The sequence below is a fragment of the Lytechinus variegatus genome, chromosome 7 (genome assembly GCF_018143015.1).
Source record: "Lytechinus variegatus isolate NC3 chromosome 7, Lvar_3.0, whole genome shotgun sequence".
In the NCBI taxonomy this organism is placed as follows: Eukaryota; Metazoa; Echinodermata; class Echinoidea; order Temnopleuroida; family Toxopneustidae; genus Lytechinus; species Lytechinus variegatus.
Window position 1 is genome coordinate 1930257 of NC_054746.1, and position 23124 is coordinate 1953380.

Here is a 23124-nt window from a genome sequence, read left to right on the forward strand (position 1 = left end):
TCTGACTTATCTCTGATTGCTGCAACTCTATTAGCAACAAATGTTTTGAACCTCCTGTCCTCGTTCTTGATGTATCTCAAGACAATGGTACTGTCAGTCCAGAACGTCGACTTTGAGATGTTGACATCTAGCTCCTGTCTCAGAACTCCATCAAGTTTTGTTGCTAATGTTGCTGCCATAAGTTCAAGCCTCGGCACTGTTACTTTCTTTAAGGGTGTAAGTCTAGACTTGGCCAATATCAGACTACAATGCACTGTCCCTTCTGTGTTTACCATCACTAAGTAACTCACTGCTCCGTAGGCCTTCTCTGATGCATCAGAAAAATTGTGTAACTGGTAGTCCTTCACAGCCCCGAAGTCATGTGGCTTGATGCATCTATTTATTGACATATTAGACATCTCTGGCAGATCCTTCAGCCAGTCTTCCCATTCTTGTCGTTCACGATCAGGTACTGGTTCATCCCATTTCAACTTCAATCTGCATAGCTCTTGCAAAATGCTCTTTGCCTTCAGGATGTAAGGACTGATGAACCCAAGAGGATCATAAATGGATGAAACCACACTCAGCAAACCTCTCCTTGTTGGTGGCTTCTCCTTGGGCACAGCTTTGTACACAAAGCAGTCAGTTTCAATGTCCCAACTCATTCCGAGAGCCCTGTCTACTGGTAGTGCATCATGGTTTAAATCTAATCCCTTTGCCTGCTTCGCTCTCTCTGTTTCTGGGATTGATTCCAGCACATCAGGATGATTACTTAGCCATTTGGTGAGTCTGAACCCACCTTCCAAGAGCAAACTTCTCAGCTCAGCAGCAATCTTTACGGCTCTCTGTACATCATCCACGGACACCAGACAATCGTCCACGTAGAAATTGTGTTGCACCATCTTGACAACTTCCTCATCATACTCTGCCCGATGATCTGCAGCTGTCAGGCGAAGGGCATAAGTGCAGCAGCTGGGACTCCATGTCCCCCCAAACAAGTGGACACACATTCTATAGACCTCTGGCTGAGCTGTCATATCTCCTGAAGGCCACCACAGGAACCTAAGCACATCTCTATCAGCTTCTGGAATCCTCACCTGATGAAACATGGCCTCTATATCAGCCATTATTGCCACTGGTGCTTGTCTGAATCTGAGAAGAACTCCAATGAGTTTATTGGTTAAGTCTGGACCTTGGTAGACTACATCGTTCAAGGCAGTCCCATTACACTTTGAGGCACAATCGAAAACGATTCGCACCTTATCCGGCTTCATGGCATGCAGGACTGGGTGATGGGGAAGGTACCATTGTGCCTTGTCATCATGGAAGGAATCTTCTTTAGGCACCTTTTCACAGAAGCCCTTCTGTAACAGATAATTCATGCCATCTGTGTATTTTGAGCGCAACCTGTCATCCTTGCTCAGTTTTCTGCTAAGGCTCACCAGTCTCTGCTCTGCTACCCATCTGTTATTTGGAAGCTCTGGTGGTCGCTGTTTAAATGGTATGGGCAGCTGATAATGTCCATCTTCCATGGCCTTTCCTTTTGCCCATATCTCAGTTACCTTTCTGTCATTCACCGACAGGCCTCTTTCATCAGCAGTATCTGCTTCCAACCTCCAGAATCTTTCAAGCTGCGTCTCCAGTTGACAATCACCATCAATAAAGCTGCTTGAAGCCTTGACATGTCCTTGATTAGCCTCTCCAGATATTGGACCATGTAAGGACCATCCTAGAATTGTACGTACAGCATATGGTCCAGTCTCTGCCCTTCTCACCTCCAGAGGAATGAGGGCCTCGGGTGCATCTTGACCAATCAACAGACCGATCTCTTGCCCTCTTGCAATTGGCAAATTAATATCTTGTAGATGAGGCCAACCAGAAATCTCTCCTACTGATGCCATGTGATCACTCCTGATGTTTATCCTCTCCTTGGTGAATACATTTCCCATCCTAACTGCTTCAGTCATTGGGCCAGTGTCAACCACCAGATCCACTACCTTGGTTTCCAATGTCTGTTCATTGTCGATGGTGGTCAACGATAGACTCTGTGTCTGACCTTTGGCATTCAACTTCTCTGCAAGGATTTTGGTACAGAAGGAGTTTGTGGATCCTGTATCCAACAAAGCAAATGTTCTCAATGCTTTACCACCAGACGCTGCTTGGACTCGAACAGGCACAATGGGCAGGACACATCTTTTACCGGCCCCCGTGGCATTACCAAAGGTGCTGTTAGCAGTATCGACGAAACCACTCTGAGATGATGATGCTGTGGTCCCATTAGTCTCACTGGAACTGGATAACTGCTGTCTTGTATCCTTCACAACATCTGTCTTCTGTGATTCGTCCTTCCTCTTATGATGCAGAAACCTACTATGTTTCCTATTACATCCTTTCACAGAGCAGGTTCTATTCAGGAAACATTTACTTGAACTGTGTCCTGGCTTGAGACAATTAAAGCATAAATGCTTATCCTTCGCCATTTGCAGACGTTCTTCAGGTTTCATGTCCTTGAACAGGTTGCAAGAAAAGATGCCATGGTCCTTGTCACAAAGAGCACAGTCCACTTCCTTCTTCTTCTCTGATCCAGCAAAATTAACCCCAGCTGCTTGAGATGATCTTTTCCCAAGTGACTGTTTTGATCCTTGAGGCTGCTTCTTCTTGTCTCCAAACAGCTCTCCATAAACAGGATCATTGATTTCACAGGCTGCGTCAGTCACGAAGCGTACCACATCCTTCAACTTGGGAGATCTACCTTGGTGACGGACATCTTTGACGACCTTGAGCCACCTGGCTCTGAGATAGTAAGGCAGTCTTTCTACAATCTTTACAAGGTGTTGTTGCGAACTTATCTCTTCAACCATGTCCACCGCCTGTAGAGTCTCGCAGCAAACCTGCAGCTCATCTGCAAACTTCTGCAGTCCTTTCTTGTCACTTGGCTGCAGTGTTGGCCCATTAATGACTTTCTTTGTCCAAGCATCTCCTATCTTGAACTTGTTGCCATATCGTTCTTCCAGGATGCTTCTGGCTTTCTTGTAGGCTACTGCAGAGTCCATGACCATACACGACTGAATAATGGATCTTGTTTCACCTTGGCAACAACTGAATAACTTCAGAAGCTTGGAGCTGTCATCCAGGGACGTCCTTCCTACTAGACTGTCAAATGATGTGATAAATTCATGGTAGTGTAGAGGACTTCCATCAAATTTCATGAGTTCTACATTTTGCAGGCTGATTGCTTCCAAGAACTGCTGATTCTGGGCAGGCAACACTCCATGAGATCCCTGAAAGGATGTCTGCTTGTCATCTAGAGGATATAGAAGAGTTTCATCTTGAGTTTTCTGTTCCAACTGGATACTGTCCTGTAAGGAACCTTTCTTTTCCTGCTTACTAGCATGCGATGGATGACGACTCACTTTAGAAGACCTTTCCTCATCAAAGAGACTGAAGATCTGCTCTTCAGCTTGGGCGATTTCAATTTTAGTCTGCAAGTCCAATTCTCTCCTTTTCTGCTGCAACTTTAGCTGCTCGAGTTCCAACTCCTGCTGCTGCTTAAGACGTTCAGCTTCTGCCTTCAAGGCTGCTCTTTTGGCCATGGCTTTGGCCCGTAATCGAGAACCCGACATGGAGCTGACTGCAGATCCATTACACTGACTGGCCGAGTCTTCAGGTCTAACCGAGTCTTCCTCAAGTTCAACAGAGACTTCTTGGTTAACAGTTTCCTTAGGTTTAACACTCATCCTGATTCTGCTAGTTGAACAGATTCCACTAGTAAACCATGTTGTCGAACTTAATGTGACGTTTAAGTCTCATTAATTTGTATGTCCATCGTTAGCAATTCACAAAATCAAACCGAGTTGCGATACCAATTGTTGAACTCTTGAATGCATGCTTCGACCTGCAGTTTAATGAAACAATAAACAATCATAAATTTAATGTCATGAACACTGTACAATTGTCGAATGTAGCATTAATCCAATACCTAGATACATTCACAAAGCCTTTAATTGTACATGTGTCTAAGACATCAACTAACCAGATAATCTAACAACTGTCCTTATTTTACTTCTTATGTTGTTATCATAAAGCTTTCAATTATTCATCATTAGGCTGCATCCAAATGAAATTAACTACAATAACAAACCATTTTGTAACTATAACCTCAACTGAAACATCAAGGTATGATTGAATTATCACATTTGTTTCTCATATACAAAATTTTATATTAAAAAACACATTCAGCCTAAGGCTACATAAAATGTGCCCCTAGGCCTAGCAAGGCATCCCTACCTTGTGACCCTTGACCTACTTTCAGTCATACCACTTGTGCATAGCTATTATGACATAAATTACCACTATTATCATAAAGGCATAAATTATTGTCACTAACAAACGACTTCATGCAATTATGTACCAATTACTTTTCATATCTTGTAAATAAACGTTAACTAGTCTAAATCCACACACGTGAGTGCTGCGTGCCAAGTTTCGCGCACTACACACACAGTATCGTACTTATACATATGTACATAGACACACCGAAAACTTTCACTGAACATGAGCGATAATTCATACAACTTTTGGAACAAAATTTTCACCCAAATATTCATCATTTAAATTCTTTTCTCAATACAAACTATCAGTCAACTATTCTTTATCATATAAACATCAGTTTTTAGAATACTTACAACATTGGGCTTGGTCAGAAGGCAAAAATAACGATGACAACAAATTAGCAAGTGTTCCCAAACTAAGTAAAAACATGGGGGACAAAATACAACGCCCTCTATCGATTAGCAACAAAAACCTACGCTTCTGACGTCACCAAAACTTTGTGACCCGGAAACAATATGTAAATTTCACGCTATAACCACTTTATAAAATTTGCATCGTACACTTTACACATATCAATCTACCACACAACCTGTACTTTACTTTTATTTTTTCTAATCATTTCATTACTGAATATAATAACTTAAATTATGTATATTATTCATTTGTACCTAGTTTAATGTTTGTTTAAAATGTTATAGTATCCCTAAATTAGACCTCAAAATAGCCAATCTGGAATAAAATTATTGGAAATGGTTTTTCAACTGATTTGAGTAGGTATGGGTGTCAACATTTACCAAAAAAAGTTAGGAGGAATACGGGTTGGGGAAAGTGTTTTTTTTCAAGGTCAAAGGTCAATGACCTTTTTATATATACCGTATAATGATATCTATGAGATGGAAAGGCGCAGGTTGGTGATAATGGTGTCAAAATGCACAAATTTTTACCAGAATATCAAATAAAATAAAATTAAGTACCTAGCATGCATATTCACCGATGAAATTCAAGGTCAAAGCTTTCAAAAGGTCAATGACCTTTTTACATTATATATATCATACTGTATAATGGTATCTCTGAGATGAAAAGGCACAGCTTGGTGATCATGGTGTCAAAATGCACAGATTCTGATCAGAAGATCAAATAAAATAAAATTAAGGACATAGAATGCATATTCACCCATAAAATTTAAGGCCAAAGGTCAATGACCTTTTATGCATTATATACCATATTATATACTGGTATCTCGAAGATAAAACGGTGCAGGTTGGTGTTCTTGGTGTCAGAATACACAGATTCTTACAGGAAGATCAAATGAAATGAAATTAAGTATCGACAATGCACATTCACCCTTAAAATTCAAAGACAAAGGTCAATGTCCTTTTTGACATTAGATAATAATAATGGTATCTCTGAGATAAAACACCGCAGGTTAGTGATCTTGGTGCCAAAATGCAAAGATTTGTACAAGAATCTTCTGAAAATGGGTAGGATAGGTCTAACTCTCTTGTCACAGCTAGCATCATCTGAGAGCATTTCCAAACAGCAGAGGGATGATGATGAAGTGAAGGCCATCATTAGAGCTGCATGTATATCAACTTCAACAAAGATGAATTCCTGTATTATTATTAATATACCTCTCATTGCGAGCTGCCAGAATCTCTTGAGATGCTAATGTTGCAGGACAAACCTTCATATCTGCTCTCTGCCGTACGTCACCCATGATGCTATTTCTACTAGGTGTCAGTTTGTACAAGGATCATTATTTGGTCCAGAATAACTGAGTGTTATCATGCACAAATTAGGCATATGATATGATAATGAAATTCAAAAGGAGATAATAGCTTAAAAGTACACATCCATTGACCTAACAAAACTCCTACAGCACCACGTCCAGTTCTTGAGAATCAAGCTATGCAACATATCAGCAATAATATATACCCTGGTCTGATATCCCTTGACAGAACGTTATTAGGCTTTCATTGAATGGGCCAGATCAAAGTTCTGAAAATGTCAGAAGGTTTTCAAAAGTTTAATTACTCTTTGCTGAAGTTGAGACACTTAACTTCATTTACTATGACAAAAGCTGCAGCTCTAATGATTGCCTTATTTTAATTCTTCATCATTGCCCCTGGCTATATGAAAATGTTCTTAGATGATGCATGCCATTAGGGTTAGGCCTATCCTTTCCATTTACAGATTAAGTTATAGTTTCAGAGTTGCTAATTTTCCGGATTTTTTCCTTTGCTGAAAAATATTCCGGAAAAAAAAATCGATTGTCAAAGTGAAATCCGTAAAAATTTCCCCTCCAAATCTTGTCACGGAGTTCGCTACGGAGAGCGCAATTTCAATTTTGGATGGCCAATTTGCGCAGACGGAAAATTATTAGCGTTGTGCGCAGCATGAAGTTTAGCTGGTACTGTACTTGCACGGTACGCGCGAGCAATACATTGTAGCAGTTGCAAACGCCGCCCTATACCCTGCAGGGATACGGGTGTCAGCGCTATCCCAGTCGGGCGATTGCCCGGTAGAACCGCTCGAAGCACGGCCCGGTGTGGCTGCAATTGCCTGCTGCTGCGTGAGTGATTGGTTGTCTGCCGCGGGATTTCAGCTGAAAACCTATTTGCTACCATGAAATATGTGTTCTCTGGTGCGTATTCATCAATTCATATGTGTGAACTATCCATCATTTTGATAGAAATTGTGATTTATGGATTTTCAATAGTATAGGATTGTCTTGTTGATGAGTACAGTGAGTGAAAAAGGGCACCCCAGCTGCTACATACACCCGTCCCGAGTCGCACCCATTGGCCGCAGCAGGTTAACCCGTACCGTAATGAGTACGGGTTACATGATTTTTTTTTTTTTGAGCACCTTTCTTGCCTATGATATGAAGTTTATTATGTCATTAATTATTTGTTATGTACTACTGTAGATTAATGATTTCAGCCCTCTAAAGAATAAGAAAACGTTCCAGCTTCAGGGGGCTTCGCCCTTGACCCCGCCAGGGGCCCTGGGCGGGCCCCTGGACCCCCGGCCTGGGTTTTCAGGATTTTTTCGAGCTATCAGTTAGCATCTCTGTAGTTTATAGTATTGATTGTAGCAATTGAGGTTAGTGACCTATTGCTACAGAAAAATTAGTACCTTGATTTAGATTTATAAAATGCATATGTAAATGCTGCTACTTTAGACAACTTCACCATTTTAGATTATATCATACATGATTTTTTTTTTACACTTTTGGCAATGCATTACTACAATATATATTAAAAAGTGCTATTTGATATCGATTTCACCTCGAACTTGTATTTTGACGTCATCATTGGTCAAGGAATTAACTATTAAATTTGTGTTCATTTTCCATGCAGGTCAGTCTTTTTACCATCAGAATCACTATATACAATGAAGTTATCAAATTATTGACCTATTTACTTAAATTCCCTGACGTTATTGATATAGTTGATTGACTTCTAACCCTTAAATATATTTTCTTTGGCCATTATTTATCCTTTTTTCAGAGTGAAATATTATTATTAAACATCCAAGTTTTCATTACAAATAGGTTTCTTTCTTTCTATAATTCACAAAATGTGAATATAATAATTATGAATTACTATCTTTTTTTTTGGGGGGGATCATGCATGGATGTATAAATAATCATTAACTTTTGACCTTTGACTCTGGATATCAAAGATGAAGGTTAATTCTTTATGATTATTTTGTGCCTTTTCATCTTCTTGCAAAAACTGCTTTTTGACAACAAATCAACCTGCGACTTTTCATCTCGGAGATACCATTATACCGTATATAATGTAAAAAGGTCATTGACCTTTGCAAGGCTTTGACCTTGAATCTCATTGGTAAATGAGCATTGTAGGTACCTTTTTTATTTTATTTGATCTTCTTGTAAGAATCTGTGAATTTTTGACACCAAGATCACCAACTTGCGCCTTTTCATCTCAGAGATACCATTGTACCGTATATGGTATATAATGTAAAAGGGTCATTGACCTTTGAAAGGCTTTGGGCTTGAATTTCATTGGTGAATAAGCATTGTGGGTACTTGATTTGATCTTCGTGTAAAATCTGCGCATTTTGACACCAAGATCACCAACCTGTGCCTTTTCATCTCAGAGATACCACTATACCGTATATGGTATATATAGTGTAAAAAAGGTCATTGACCTTTGAAAGGCTTTGACCTTGAATTTCATCGGTGAATGAGCATTGTAGGTACTTAATTTGATTTTATTTGATCTTCTTGTAAGAATCTGTGCATTTTGACACCATGATCACCAACTTGTAGTATTTTATCTGGGAGATACCATGATACAGTATATTTAAAAAGGTCATTGACCTTTGACCTTGAAAAAAAGCACTTTCCCCAGCCCGTATTCTTCCTAACTTTTTTTTGGTAAATGTTGACACCCATACCTACTCAAATCAGTCAAAAAACCATTTCCAATAATTTTATTCCAGATGATTACTAATTATGGGATACTATTAGTAGTTTGTTTTCTTTTCCTTACTGCCTCTCTCTGTAAAAGCGCACACATGTATGGATTCATTTAGTAGCGAAATTCAATAGAAAAAGTCAGTTTTGTAATTGAATAAAAAAAAAGTACTATACATTTTTGGAATTAGAGCAACCTTAACCTAGTCTTTAGGCACAGACACTTGGTTTTCCCAATTTGCATAGTGCATAATGCCAAGTCTGAATTAGTCCAGGGAGCCGTTTCATAAAGCTGTTCGTAAGTTAAGAGTGACTTTAAGAACGACTGGTGATCCTTTCTTACGCGCTAAACCATCGCCTATGGTGTATACCATTTACCAAAAGAAAGGATCATCAGTCGTTCTTAAAGTCATTCTGATCTTACGAACAGCTTTATGAAACACCCACCAGATTCAATATGTACTATGGCTGGCTCTACTCTACACAGACAAGAGAGTTCTTTTCACTCTTGAGATTGTATAGATATAAGCATCAAAGTGGAAGCATCATGTGGCGGTTCTGACACTTGCCTTGTAATAAGAGGGTCGTGTGTTAGATTTTCACTATTGCCTATTAAACGCCTTTGGCAAGGTATCAATCCAGACTTTGCCACTCTCCACCCAGGTGCTAAATGGGTACCCGGTAGAGTGTGAAAGCATGTGTAGTATTCCTCGCAATGACTCAACTCTTGTTAGAATGCTACCCAGGGAGTAGAGAAAGTGTATCGTTGTACGAGGGCTTGTCGGGATCTGATGACTGGGGTAATATCTGGAAAGTGCTTTTAGATGTTGCTCTGATGTATTAAGCACTGTATAAAAGCGGATTATTATTGAATATGAGTCTGACAGTGTGTACTTGCAGACTAACTTTAACAGATCCTCTGTCTTCTCTTTATTTCAGTCATGGTGACTTCACAGCTATTGTTAATCTTCCTGAGGGTCAGCATGAATACAAGTTCTTTGTAGACGGTCAATGGATCCACAACCCACGCCAGGTAAGCCAGAAACTAATTGGTCAAGGTCATATATCATATAGTCACTGGGGCGGGCCGAGAGTATTGTTGCTATCACGCTTCAAGCTTATAGTCTTCAGGCACAGACTTGGTATAGATCCTTCATTCTACTCTTTATTTTTAAAGAATCTAGGAAGTCCTTGATCATCAAGGAATCTGTGGGCTGTCAAGTGTTGGCAGAAGCAAGTACAATGTAGTCTTGAAATCTTTCAACATATCCGACCCTGAGTTGTGCATCATCGTTGGGCTGTCAAAACATTGTTTTTCAAAATAAAACAATTTCTTGAAAGATCGTAAAAACTATATTTAAAAATATAGCATGGTTGCAAACTCATTTTGTTTGAAAACAGTCTTGAAATTCTTGTAAGAGCTCTTTCTATGCAAAATAAAGCTGCTACTTTTGTCATAAGTTCATAACAGAGCTCTACAACTGTCTCCAAACTTGATAAATTTTGAGACAAGGTTAAGGTATCTCCGACAATGCTCAAATCTTGACTAACAAAGGTCTGTGCCTTCAGACTTCTTCAGCTTCAGGTTCTGTATATACCCCCAGGCTCGATTGTTCATGGATGCAATTTTATTTATTTTCATTAGGCTGAATATGAAAATTTTCTTATGATTTTGCATACATGTCACTCCTGTAATCAATTTAATTGTATTATTTTGTTGTGTAAATAATGATGAATCTTCATTTCCTTATGTCTCTTGTAATTATGATGAACAAGTTTTGTAATGGGTGTAGAGGCGTATCCCTTTAGACACAATTTAGTTAGCATGGGCAAGTTATTACTAATAATTGTGCACTCTGGACAGTTTATACCACTTAAAAAGGTACGGTGGAATATTTTTTTTTAAGAAAGGGATATATTATGACCTTAATGATCCACAAACACCTCCAGCAAGCATTTTGAGTGCATTTTCCTTCACAAGGATCTTGCTTTTTATGATTCTCATGCACTCTTCTTCATTTCTGGAAGATGCGAACCTCACCCGAGTCCGAAGAAGTAAGTTGGCGATGTTCATCCAGAGTCTCAAAAAGTTTTTGTTTGTCCCATTTAGACATGAGACAGGAAACTGCTTCCCAAGAATCGCCAAGGCACGGCTTTAAAGAAAGACACTAAACTTTTCTGTGTGAAAAGGGGGCGGTGCCACAGGGGGGCAGGGGGTGACCACCGGGCAATTTTTCTTTCATTATTTTCTGGGGCTATTCTTCACAATCTAGTCCCAAAGTCCCCAACATTGGATAGCTTTAACAATGCAGTGATGGGGACCTGTTTTTCATTTTTCAGGCCTCTTTTGGAACCCCTGTATAATTTTTTCCCTGATTATGACTCGATTATGATTTTTTCAAGTAGTGAAAAAGAAAGAGGAGGAAATGAAGAAAAATTGAGAAAAAGGAAGGAAGAAGAGAAGAAAAACAAATTACCCTTGTTCTTCGACCGGGAAAAGAATGTGATGTCACTTTCAAGGTCGTCTTACCCCCCCCCCCCCCTCTATTAAAACATTAAACCGCCACCCTTGTTTGGGAGGATACACAGATCAGTATTACACAGGGCTATTGTTGCACATAACACCCCCCCCCTTCTCTACCACCTAATATTGGCTATGTTTTGTTAAGTTTCACCATCGCACATTTTTGTGAGGTAATTTCCGTATCATGTCTGAAATGGCTTTTGGCTGTAGAGTTCATTGTGTACTACTAGTTCATGTACTCGTCACACTTATCATACTAACTGCACAGGGCAAAGTGTCTTGTCATTGCTAATCCAAAGAAAAATAATTTGTGTAGTGGCTTTGATTACATATCATGATTTTATATACATTTATGTACTATGCGAATGCCTCATATTGCTTTCTGCGTTCTTTTTGACATACCTGTATAAAAATTTGTTCGATATTTTTAATTTGACTTGTGCGTGGTCAACATCACTTGAAATGGAAATCTCACTTCCTAAGTTAATGCTGCGTATCTGTCACTTTTCATATTTTTTTTTACACTTTAGGTGAAAGCACTTATCAACTATATATGGCATGAGATTTGCACAACATTTATGACTGCTTATTGTTATTTAAAAAAGTGTTTTTACAGCTTTTGGGCAGAATTTCGTTGTGGCATTGGTTAGATTATATTTCAGAGTTGTGTATTATTTTTGTGTCGAAAGAACCTTTAGCTTGGGAAGGATCTTTGTGTGTAGCAGTTTCTTGATAATATTCCAGTTATGATAGCCTTGTCTAGCATTGGAATCTAGTTATCCGTTTCTGCTTCTTGTCATACTAAGGATGTTGAAGATCTTGCTCTGCATAGCACATGTAGCTATTAGTTAAGTTCTTATTCAAACAATTGTATGTTACCTCTGTTCTGATTCATTTGTTTATTTATTTTTTGTGATTGTATAAACAGCCTCTACAGAGCAACACATTTGGTACAGTCAACAATTTCATCAATGTCTCCAAGTCTGACTTTGAGGTATTTGAGGCTCTTGCCATAGATTCATCGAGGGAAAAGGGTAAGTATTGATTATTTTAGTAAGCAACCAAAATAAAAATGCATGATGAATTACAAGTTGACAGTTGACTTTCAGATTTGAAATCCTATTTCTGTGGTAAATTGCTGATTTTACTTTCCATTTGTTCTTATCTATTAAACTTTGGTCTAATCTATTCTTTTTGCAACTATTTCATCTAGTAACAATTTGGATCAATTGATATCATTTATCCAATTCACCATTTTGTCTAATTTCTAGTTTGGTTGTACTCATTTCATCTAACATCTACATGATTAGATGAATTTTGTACGAATCAAGTTTTTATTTGACAAAGTAAAAAGAAAAGGAATGAGTATAAAATAAGTGGAAATTTGACCAACTGGGTATTAGACCAATTGAGATACAGACCGAGTGTAAAGTAGAACAAACAATAATAGAGCATATTAATAGTAGACTATATTTCCCGTATTCTTAACTCTGGTTTAACTTAAACTCGGGTCTAAATTTGTAGTTTAAGTATAGATAGCCAATTGTTACATAAATCACTTATGGTAGAGATATCATATTTCAGCTCATTTGGCTCTCAAATCATTCATAATTGTCTAGGAAGTATGAATAGATGATTGTCTTCACCATCAACGAATCAGGAAAGGGCACAGTAAAAATAAGAAACCGCCAACTCAATAAATATTTTGACACTAATTTTAGCACAGAGTTAGACCATGGTCTAAGTTAAACCTGACTTTGACCCATGTGGTAAAAACTATGTGAGAAGTAGACCAACTGAATGGAAACCAAGTGAATATAAACCATTACAGTGGCATCTTATCAGTTATTTGAATGAACGTTTTGATATTAAATCTTACAGGAGTGGATATGTCAGGGTCCCCTCCGGGTGACTACAACCAGGAGATCCCCAGTCAAGAACTACAGCAACGTACCACCGGTCCTCCTATCCTACCCCCTCAGCTCCTACAAGTCATACTTAACAAGGACATTGGACCCCAGGTAAGTGCCATCCCTGACCTAGCAGTGAGGATTCCTCATGTAAAGTTCAATTCTAGATCCAAGTTGAGTCTTTGGCTAGTGCCTTTCTGCCAGGCACATGATATTTTATATGACGTTTCATGAAATTAGATTTGAGAGTTTTCACTCAGCAATGTTTGGGTGAATCACGAACATAGAAAGCGTCTTGTCAAATGCCCATAATGATAAAGAACAGCAAGGAACTCTGTAGAAAATTGGTGAATCAAAATGGTAGCTTTGTCCTTGATTTCTGGCATACTATATATTTGTACTTTTTCATCAGCTCTGAAACTTAAAACGAAGCTGCTGTTCCCGATAACCAATTTTCTACATTTGTTCTTTGTCATTTGACAATCATTTTCAATAAATTTTGTCTGTTCTTTAAAGGACAAGTCCATCCCAACAAAAACTTGATTTGAATAAAAAGGGAAAAATTCAACAAGCATAACACTGAAAATTTCATCAAAATCGGATGTAAAATAAGAAAGTTATGGCATTTTAAAGTTTCGCTTCATTTCACAAAACAGTTATATGCACATCTCGGTCGATATGCAAATGAGGAACTGATGACATCACTCACTCACTATTTCTTTTGTATTTTATTATATGAAATATGAGATATTTTTATCTTCTCGTCATTGTCATGTGAACTGAAGTTTCATTCCTTCCTGAACACGTGGAATTCTATTATTTTAACACTTTGTGCTTCAGGCAAGGAGGTCCTAATCGTCAAATTCGTAAAAATTGAAATATTGTATAATTCAAACAATAAAAAACAAAAGAAATAGTGAGTGAGTGACATCATCGACTCTCTCATTTGGATGTAACTGGCTTGTTCATATAACTAATTTGTTAAAAATAAGCGAAACTTTGAAATGTCATAACTTTCTTATTTTACATCCGATTTTGATGAATTTTCAGCATTGTGCTTGTCTGATTTTTCTTGATTGATTCAAATCAACATTTTTCTGAGGTGGACTTGACCTTTTAACCTTAGTATGTTGCTGAGCAATCTTCAATCCCCACTTAGGAGGGAAGTTTTATAATCGATTTCACTGAATAGTAACTTTTCTAGACAATATCAATGTGAGAATTTTAGGGAAAATTGAGATGCTGTCTTGTGTAGAATGTAGGAATAGTTTAATTGTTTAGCCAACATAGGCTGCATTAAAATATTATCGCCACTTGTGATGGATAGCATCAGTTCATAACCAATAGTGATCAGTATTAAACAGCTGTGCACACCTTATCACTCCTTCCAAGAGATAGGAACAGGGGATCAATAACATATTTAGAACGTCAACACTTGTGATACCTCAAGGTAGCACCTTTTTTTACTCATTGAAAGCATTAATGCATAATACACTTCCATTGCACACATCACAAATTATAGTGCTCTGCATTTTGTGGCATGCACGCAATCTGAAATTTGCCTTTATCATCATTGATTGAACACTTATCCATTCAGACTTTAGCGTTACATGTTATCAATCACCATTCGCAGTAAATGAACAGTCAGACCTGCAATCCTTGATGGTAATTGATGTGCCATTAATTTTGAGTTGCTATATTGAGGGATGGGCAGGGTAGTAGCCTACTGATTGTTTATATTAATGATGCTGTATTATCTGACGTGAAGAAAGCAAGGCTTGACTTTTTGCAGTGCTGTACGTTGCAGACAAATCCAATTACGCTTGCTGTGAGAAAAAAATATTAGAAATATTGTTGTGAATTTTGTTCTTCCTTCTTTCGTCAAGTCCCATCATCATAAACATTCCATTTGATTCCCTGAAACTTCTGTTCAAATAAAGAATGAATGAATGAATATGTGATTTGATAAAATGAATATGTGAAAGTAGTGAATTCTGGGTTTTTTTCATACGCCCGTCTTAGACAGGACGTATTATGGTATCGCTCTCGGTGTCCGTCCATCCGTCTGTCTGTCCGTTAACTTTTCCTTGTAAACGTGATAACTTCAGTTTGACTTAACCTAGGCTCGTATTATTTGGTGTGTATATACTAGCATTGATCCCAGGAAGCCTATTGATTTTGAGGTCAAAAGGTCAAAGGTAGAGATCATAGTGACATGTTTTCGTCTCACCCTTCTGAAGTCCTTGTTAACGCGCTAACTTTAGTTCAACTTTACCAAGGCTCATATAATTTGGTGGGTATGATATTAGCAAAGATCCCAGGAATTCTCTTGATTTTGAGGTCAGAAGGTCAAAGATGATGTCACCACCTTCGACTTTTTTTGCTTGACCAATAACTCCATTTTCTGCGTTACAGGTGGGCGTATTATATGCTCGCCTTAACGACACTCTTGTTATTCATTTATTTATTTATTTGTATTATTTATATATTTATTCATTCATTTTATTTTGTTATTTTTGTCAGTGGGGTGGGGGTTGAACCATTTTAAGATCATGTACACAGTGGATTGCTTTGTTGATCTTTCTTGCATGTAGAATTTCATAATTTAATGCTAAAATAAACATATCTTTAATTGATTTTCAGTATGAGCCAGCGCTATTGCCCGAACCAAACCATGTTATGTTGAATCACCTGTATGCCTTGTCAATAAAAGTAAGTTCATATTAATTGAATAATGGGGTGTTGCAAGAAACTTGCAATTGATTGCAAGTCAATTTTAGGTCCTAAAATCAATTGGATGTCATGCATTTCATTGGACATTTGCAATTGATTGATAGTCTCCTTCTTGCATCAACAAGTATTAATTGATTTGCTTTGGTTAATATGGATCTATCACTTGTAAACTTGCACCGGAAATTTGCTATTGATCGCCAAAGTTTTCTTGCAACACCCCAATAATCTTCATTTGTAATTATTACTTTTCTTTTTTTTATTAAATAATTGATAGTTGATTATACAAACTAAGAAAAATATTGATAGTTTTGTTTTCAAAGAGCTTCTTGGAGGAATTGACTGTCGGGTTTAGTTTTCCATGTATTTACAAAAAATAAAAAGAAATAAAGTAAACGGGTATAATACCACTTCTTCATTCATTCTTGCAAACTTCCATGTTGGGCCAAGTTCTGTTTTATGTTAAATGTCACCTGTCACCTTTTAAAGCTGATCTAAAACTTTGGTACAGGGTCAGTAATGTGAATTGCACTCGAGTTTTCTGGAAAACTCCACTCTGAGTTGTTAAAGTGTAGTGGAGCTTTTTTTTTCACATCCATTATGATTCTTTGTTGAAATGATCTTTATTTTTTTTAAATTAAATATGAAATATGAATATGGATATTATTGATAAGGGCATTCACATTTATATAAGTTCTTTATGAATTGAAATGATTGGGGTAATTTATCAAAATTTGAAATATTCTTTGCAACATATTGCTGTAATAAGAATGAGTGCATCTTGCAAAAATAGAAACACTGTTCTTTCAGTGCTTCATCCTTCTGATAGATTTATTGCTCAAATGGGTTTTTTTTTTATTTGATTAATTTTTTATATCTCAATGGGTGATATTCTGAAAGCCATGATTTAGTTGAACCTGGGTTAACTTGATCAACACTTTTATGGAGTGACGGTTGTCAACTCATTCACCAGTTGAAATAATCATTGTTTAATTTGATAATCAGATTACTGCCCAGTGGAATATTATGATATGTTATATTATTGAGGCAAATGTTTTATGTTATATTGTCATGATGTTTATTAAGATATTGTGTCTTTTATAACCAGTTAATTTTGTATTTTATCCATTTTGCAGGATGGAGTAATGGTGCTTAGTGCGACACATCGCTATCGAAAGAAATATGTGACATCTCTTTTGTACAAGCCAATAAACTAGCTCTAATACTTACTATATTGTGTATTATAAAATGAATATAAATAAATATATATATATATCAGTGTGGATTTCTTGTGTACTGTATTTAGAAAGACTTTAAATGAGACGAAATCTCTCGTGGCGCAAATCTTCCATGCAAACAGAGTTTATCTTTGACAAAATTGTATCGTAAAAGTATTGTTTGTTGTTAAACTGTCTTGAAAAGATAGTTATTGTGTGACTGTTGTTACTTAATTGAAATGTGTTCTAACCTAAGTACATATATATCCCCCCCCCCAGTCTAAAAACTTGCTGAGTTCCCTATTGGGCATTTTCAGCCCCATTTTCGCTTCATATTGCTTTAGGTATTTAAATAACATGAATTAAAGGCATTATGTGCAAGTATTGCAAATAGAAATATTTCCGGGAGTGCATTTCATCAAAGGACTGATGTCATGTATGACATAGTCTGTTTCATTGGATAGTTACCATAGTAATGATCAAACACCAATGGTTCTCGGCCAATCAAAATCAAGGAAAGTTGTCAGATCTAACAACTCATCATGCCAGATGAAGAATGAGCTGAGATTGACAAATCAACTTCAACTATTTGGAAGTCCACCAGTGTCACAACTTTTCAACCCTTTTTTTTTTAAAGGAAGAGCTAACTGAAATGTCAAAAGATAAATGTTTGACTAATCATTATATTCAGAAAACATTAGCAAACATGCCTTTTATATGTTGATGTTCCTGGCTTTCCATAGTTGTTGATCGGATCAAATTGCAACTCTTTGTAAGTCAGGGCTCTGATAAAAAAAAATTCAAAAATTGTTTGTAGATCCTTGTAGAAAGCTCAATGGAATCCTGATTGGTCAACCACTTGTGTAGGATATTTTCAATGGTTCAATATGAATGTAAGAATGTTCTTATGTGATTATCCCCCCGTGAGGTATGATCCATCATGTTAGATAAATCCTTGAATGTTGTTCTGAAACTGCATTACAATATTGGTGTTGTTTATCTTTATTTTGGAAAAGTCTACAGTGAATGGTTATAATCCTTGTTTGTGGATACCCCTTGCTTTATTCATAATCTTTCCTGGTCATTATAAGAAAACTTAATCTTCTGTGATTGTTATTTGTGGTGTTTCGAGCATACTATAGTGATGCGCCTGTGTAGCCAAACCACTTTCAAGCCTACTGCGAAGAGATATTAGCATAAGCTGCAAACCTTTTCTGAAATACTGTACTTTGAGTATAAATGTATTATTATTCTTTGATAGCTAAAGGAATGTGAGGCCATTTTTTTTTCCTGGTCAAACATAGTCCACTTTGGGTGACAGTGACATGTATGTTCAAATCTTAACTATTGGTAGTAGTTACTGGATTTAATATTATGTGTCACTGATTTGACAATTTTTTTCAATTTCCTATCAAAATCAGGGACCATTCAGACCCTGTTGCCATTGTGTGAATTGATTGAGCAAACAGCTTCTTCTTTTTTTCAAGCTATTTGAAAATATTACTGGCATTTGGAATGTTGAAGGTGATAGCACAAATGTCTATGCACTGCACAAGGAGCACTTTATGCTGAATATAGACATGCAATACCACTCGTGCACTGCTAGACGCTCGTAATACCTCTACGATTTCATCAGATTGAAAGGTTTGGCCTGCCCAGGAACTATTCTTATCCCAACTTATCGATTGTCATGCTTTCAGAGATATACCTCACTTTATTGAACTAGTGATTAGCATCTGATGATGAGAAAAGAAAAGCATGGCAATTGAGATTGTCTGGTTAGAAAATATCACTTTCTTTATGTTATAGATATCTGTTTGATACATGCTTTCCCAAGGTGATGGCAAAACCTACCTGTTATGAATGCATTACCAGCTGAAGTAAATAAGCACAAACATTTGGTGAAGGGTTAGGTGATATGAGGCGAAGCAGGAAAAATCTTCTTGAGTTATATACACCAAGGATATGACTGCCTGGTTTCATTTCACATTCTTCTTTGTTGTAGGTCGTGCAGGCCAGTAGAGCTTTTCAAGATGGAAAGATAGAAATGCCAGCTGCATCTTTGTAATGTAAATAACTTGCATGGCATTGGGTGAAGAATTGTAGTGGGCCCAATATGAAATCATATGCAAAGATGAAATTGCTTTGTCTGTAAGTAAGTTTTCTTTAGAGATGTAGGATTGCTTGCATTTGTCAAGGAATTTTTGGGGCAATTTGATTTTGGTTTCCGCATCATCTTGTAAAGAATGTTTGCAGACATTATTCAGTACTACATTACATATAGATACCAGACCAAATTCTGTTGTGTTCCTGATTGAATGGTAGAACTTGTGAAGAGTTCTTACAATCCTATTTTATTGTTCTTATTTAGAGGAATTTCACATTGGGTATCCACTATTCAATCATGTAAGATTTGTTGAAATATGGGCCCGTATTCTGAAGTCAGGTTTACTTCAAAACTCTGGTCGAAATTTGTGGTTTAACTATGGATAGCCAATTGTGACATAAATATCTGATAGTAGAGACAATGAATCGGCTCATTTGACACTCAAATCATACTTAAGTGCATGGTAAGAATAAGATAGCTGTTTTACCAATAAAGAATTATGAAAGAGCAGTGAACTTAGTGCATACAATGTAAACAACATTTTGAAATGTTTGGCTTCTCATCATTTTGGCAGACTTCGACAATGGTCTAAGTTACTAGTAAACCCGACTTCAGTATACGGACCATAATCTTTAATACTTACTAAATTAAGAAAGAAAGGAACAAAAGGGCTCAAAGTTGCATTTATCTCTTAAAAAGCTTTGACATGTATTTCAACTGGCTTTCACCTATTTAAGTATCCTATACTCTGGGATGATACAATTGATTTTTTGTTACTTTTTTTTTTCTCGTTGTGCCAAGTTCACTGGCTGTTTATTTTTTTCTTGTGTGAATAGACAGCATGCTGAATGGAGATTCAGGATTAGACTTCACATACCTTTAGAAATAACATGTATCTGTAGCTTAGGAAAAACTTTACTTTGGATTTATTTTCCTTTCATTATTAATGACAGTATAAATTTCTTTTAGTGCAATCATTTTTTTAACAGTGCATTATGTTGTGTCTTAGACTATAAATCAATAAAAAAAATAATTCCAATGCACAAAAAATAAGATTTTCAAGAATTATAGTAATTTCTTAATATAATTTAAAGGTCAATTTAGCGGAGGGCAGGAAAGGCGAAAAAAGGTTTAGTTTTCCACACACACTTTTTCAACCCTTGTATAAAAGACACCATGTCACAAAGATAAAGATAATCAAATACATTTCTTTAGGTCATATTTCATTTCTTCTAAAAAATCGTATTTTTGCAGCTCGTGGATTTCACATTGCATGGAATCCTGTAATCAACCCCTTAGGAAAATAAGTTTTGAGCAATATTTGATCGTGAAAATACTCCAAACAAGGACAGGATTAAATTTTTACAAGTACAAGTATGCAGACAGCCACCATGATCTCAAAACACTTTTTTTCTTTCTCTTCCTATTATGTATAGAATCATTGTAGCGAGCATGTAATGCCAATACAATGCAATGATTATATCATGTGTCAAAATCTGAAATTATCTTAATTTTGTATATATGTGATTATAGAAGTCTGTATTTTGCAAGTGTTGAATAGCTTAGAGTTATTGAATGGATGATTTAGTGTTCTGAAATGTTGATAGATGGGATGGGAAAGGATGTTTACTGCCATAGCTTGAACACATCTTGTAGCATGTTTAATTGGAGAAGACATCTTGTCTGGAAATTATGGATATCCATTTTGGTGATTTTTTTTTCTAATTTCGATCATTTTGGCCTGGAGAACCATGAATATTGAATACACTGTATAAGAAGAGTAACAAATGAGTATGAGAGTTTGTAAGATGGTATCAACATTGCTTGGTAAAAGCATAGCATACTCCCGTACTAGTCTTGAGCCACTTTTGTTTTCGCATAGTGCATTATTCCAAGATGTAGGTAGTGAGACTAGATTCACTTTGTTACACTTCGTAATTCTGAAGGGTCTTTATTCCGAAGGTTCGTAATTCCAAAACACGTAAAATGCCTATACCTCGATGTTCGTTAATCCGAAAACGTAAAAGGGTTCGTTACCGGGGTAATCCGAATATTTGTGGCATTATTCCGAAGGTTCGATAATCCGAAAACGAAATAAGGTTCGTTGTTCCGAAAGATCAGTTCGACAACGAAATAGCGTTAGTTAATCATTTCGTTTTTGGACTAACGAACCTTCGGAATTACGAACCTCATTTCGTTTTCGGAATTACGAACCTTATTTTGTTTTCGCATTAACGAACCTTCGGAATAACCGAACCTTTGGAATAACGAAGCTTCGGAATTACGAATGTATGCAGATTCATTCTATACCGTGTCTGCCTCTACAGATAGGCCTGTATTCATGACAGAGGTTTTGATTATATCGTGGTACAAAACCATGGTTCATGCAGATTTCTCTTATTTTTGTGCTTCCCAATAGCATCCTTTGCCATAAGTGTGCATTTAATTGGATTTACATTAGTGTACGGGATGAAATAGGCATGATTCTGTACAAAATTCTGGACCATCCATGGTTTAGTATCATGATTGAAACCTCTTTGGTGATACTGGTCACGGGATTTGGAGTCTAAATCTCGGCTCTAGACATGGTATTATTTGTGTCAAATTTGAGTTCTCGCTTACAAACTATAAAAAAAAATCATACCTTGATAAATGTCATAGTTATAGCTATGAAGATACGTTGAATATTATTCAGTCGTACTCTGTTGGCCTACCAGCATTTTACTTGGGTTTGGTGTATGTCGAAATGCCGTTATCAGTTCCAACATTACCTTCAGAATATTTTTTTAGAGCTACGCAAAGTTAATAGTTTGAAAACTAATTTGATTAGTTGACATTTTGAAGATAAAATTATGGATACGAAAAATAGTTCTATCATCATTGATTAATATTGATTCAGGTTTTGTCATTTTGTGTGGTGAAAATTTGAGTACTAGATTTACAATTTTGAGCATAAGTTGAAATGAATGACCACACGATTGTTAGATAATGCATACCCTAATGCATTATAAAATCAGTACTCTTTAATATGTGTTCTTTTGTTAGGCTCATCATTGGTGTTTTCTAACTAGAAGTAATTTCAATGGAAAAAACTTGATACATTCAGCCCTATGCATGAAATATCTGGGCTAGAGTTTATGGAAAATGTGTTATATAGTTATTAAAATCAAATTGTGTTCAAATGGTTTAGTTTCAATGGGCCTACAAATAATGATAGGATGTTGTTACTTGGTTGATTAGGGAAAGTAAGTGAAGATGTTGTCACAGTGTAGGTGTTACAAGATGCAGGCACTAGCAGGATTTATAATGAAAACATTGCAAGCAGTAGATGAGTTTGCTTGTTATTTTGATTTGCCTTGATAATGTTTTTGTGGCATAAGCAAAGACCAAGGCTGGAATAGGAATTGTACATAATACGTTCAAGCCATAATTAATGTTGAGAATTCTTGATAAATCAGTGTTTGAATAAAAAAAACTGTGAGCCTATGCATGTATCAATGTTACAGTTTCACGTTTGTGCCACTATTATTTTCCCAGGAAATATATCAAATTATGATGAATGAAGTTGGTGTACTGTTTCGTTATTTTCTGAGGAATATCAATTTTTGATTGGTATATATTGATTGGTCAACTTCATAAGTAGTCATACTACATGGTCTGCTATCAATTTGTTTTCGGTCAAATGCTCAGATGATCTCATTTCTACTTTGTCTACCAATTACTTTTGCTCTTTGTCAAAAAAAAGAAGATTGATAAAGGACAAGTCCACACCCAACAAAAAGTCGATTCGAATAAAAAGAGAAAAATCCAACAAGCATAACAGTAACACTGAAAATTTTATCAAAATCGGATGTAAAATAAGTAAGTTATGACATTTT

The 23124-nt window shown here is 36.6% G+C and overlaps 1 protein-coding gene and 1 long non-coding RNA gene across 3 annotated transcripts in view; one reads left to right on the forward strand and one right to left on the reverse strand.

The window, feature by feature from the left end:
* LOC121418187 (5'-AMP-activated protein kinase subunit beta-2-like) overlaps positions 1-20537 on the forward strand; it is a 39473-nt gene extending 18936 nt beyond the window's left edge. Inside the window, exons 6-11 of one of the 2 annotated variants that reach the window (XM_041611914.1) lie at positions 9698-9791; positions 10787-10813; positions 12211-12316; positions 13164-13303; positions 15836-15904; positions 17059-20537. In XM_041611914.1, coding sequence (XP_041467848.1) covers positions 9698-9791; positions 10787-10813; positions 12211-12316; positions 13164-13303; positions 15836-15904; positions 17059-17139 — 517 coding nt within the window. In that variant the 3' untranslated portion in view covers positions 17140-20537. The remainder of the gene's footprint in view (positions 1-9697; positions 9792-10786; positions 10814-12210; positions 12317-13163; positions 13304-15835; positions 15905-17058) is intronic. The other variant, XM_041611915.1, reaches the window with a different exon arrangement.
* On the reverse strand, positions 17939-23043 carry LOC121418188. Its single transcript, XR_005970430.1, has 2 exons — positions 21487-23043; positions 17939-21186 (listed from the first exon to the last, which is right to left on the reverse strand). It is a non-coding gene; the product is annotated as an uncharacterized LOC121418188 (long non-coding RNA).
* Between the last annotated feature and the right edge of the window lie 81 nt (positions 23044-23124).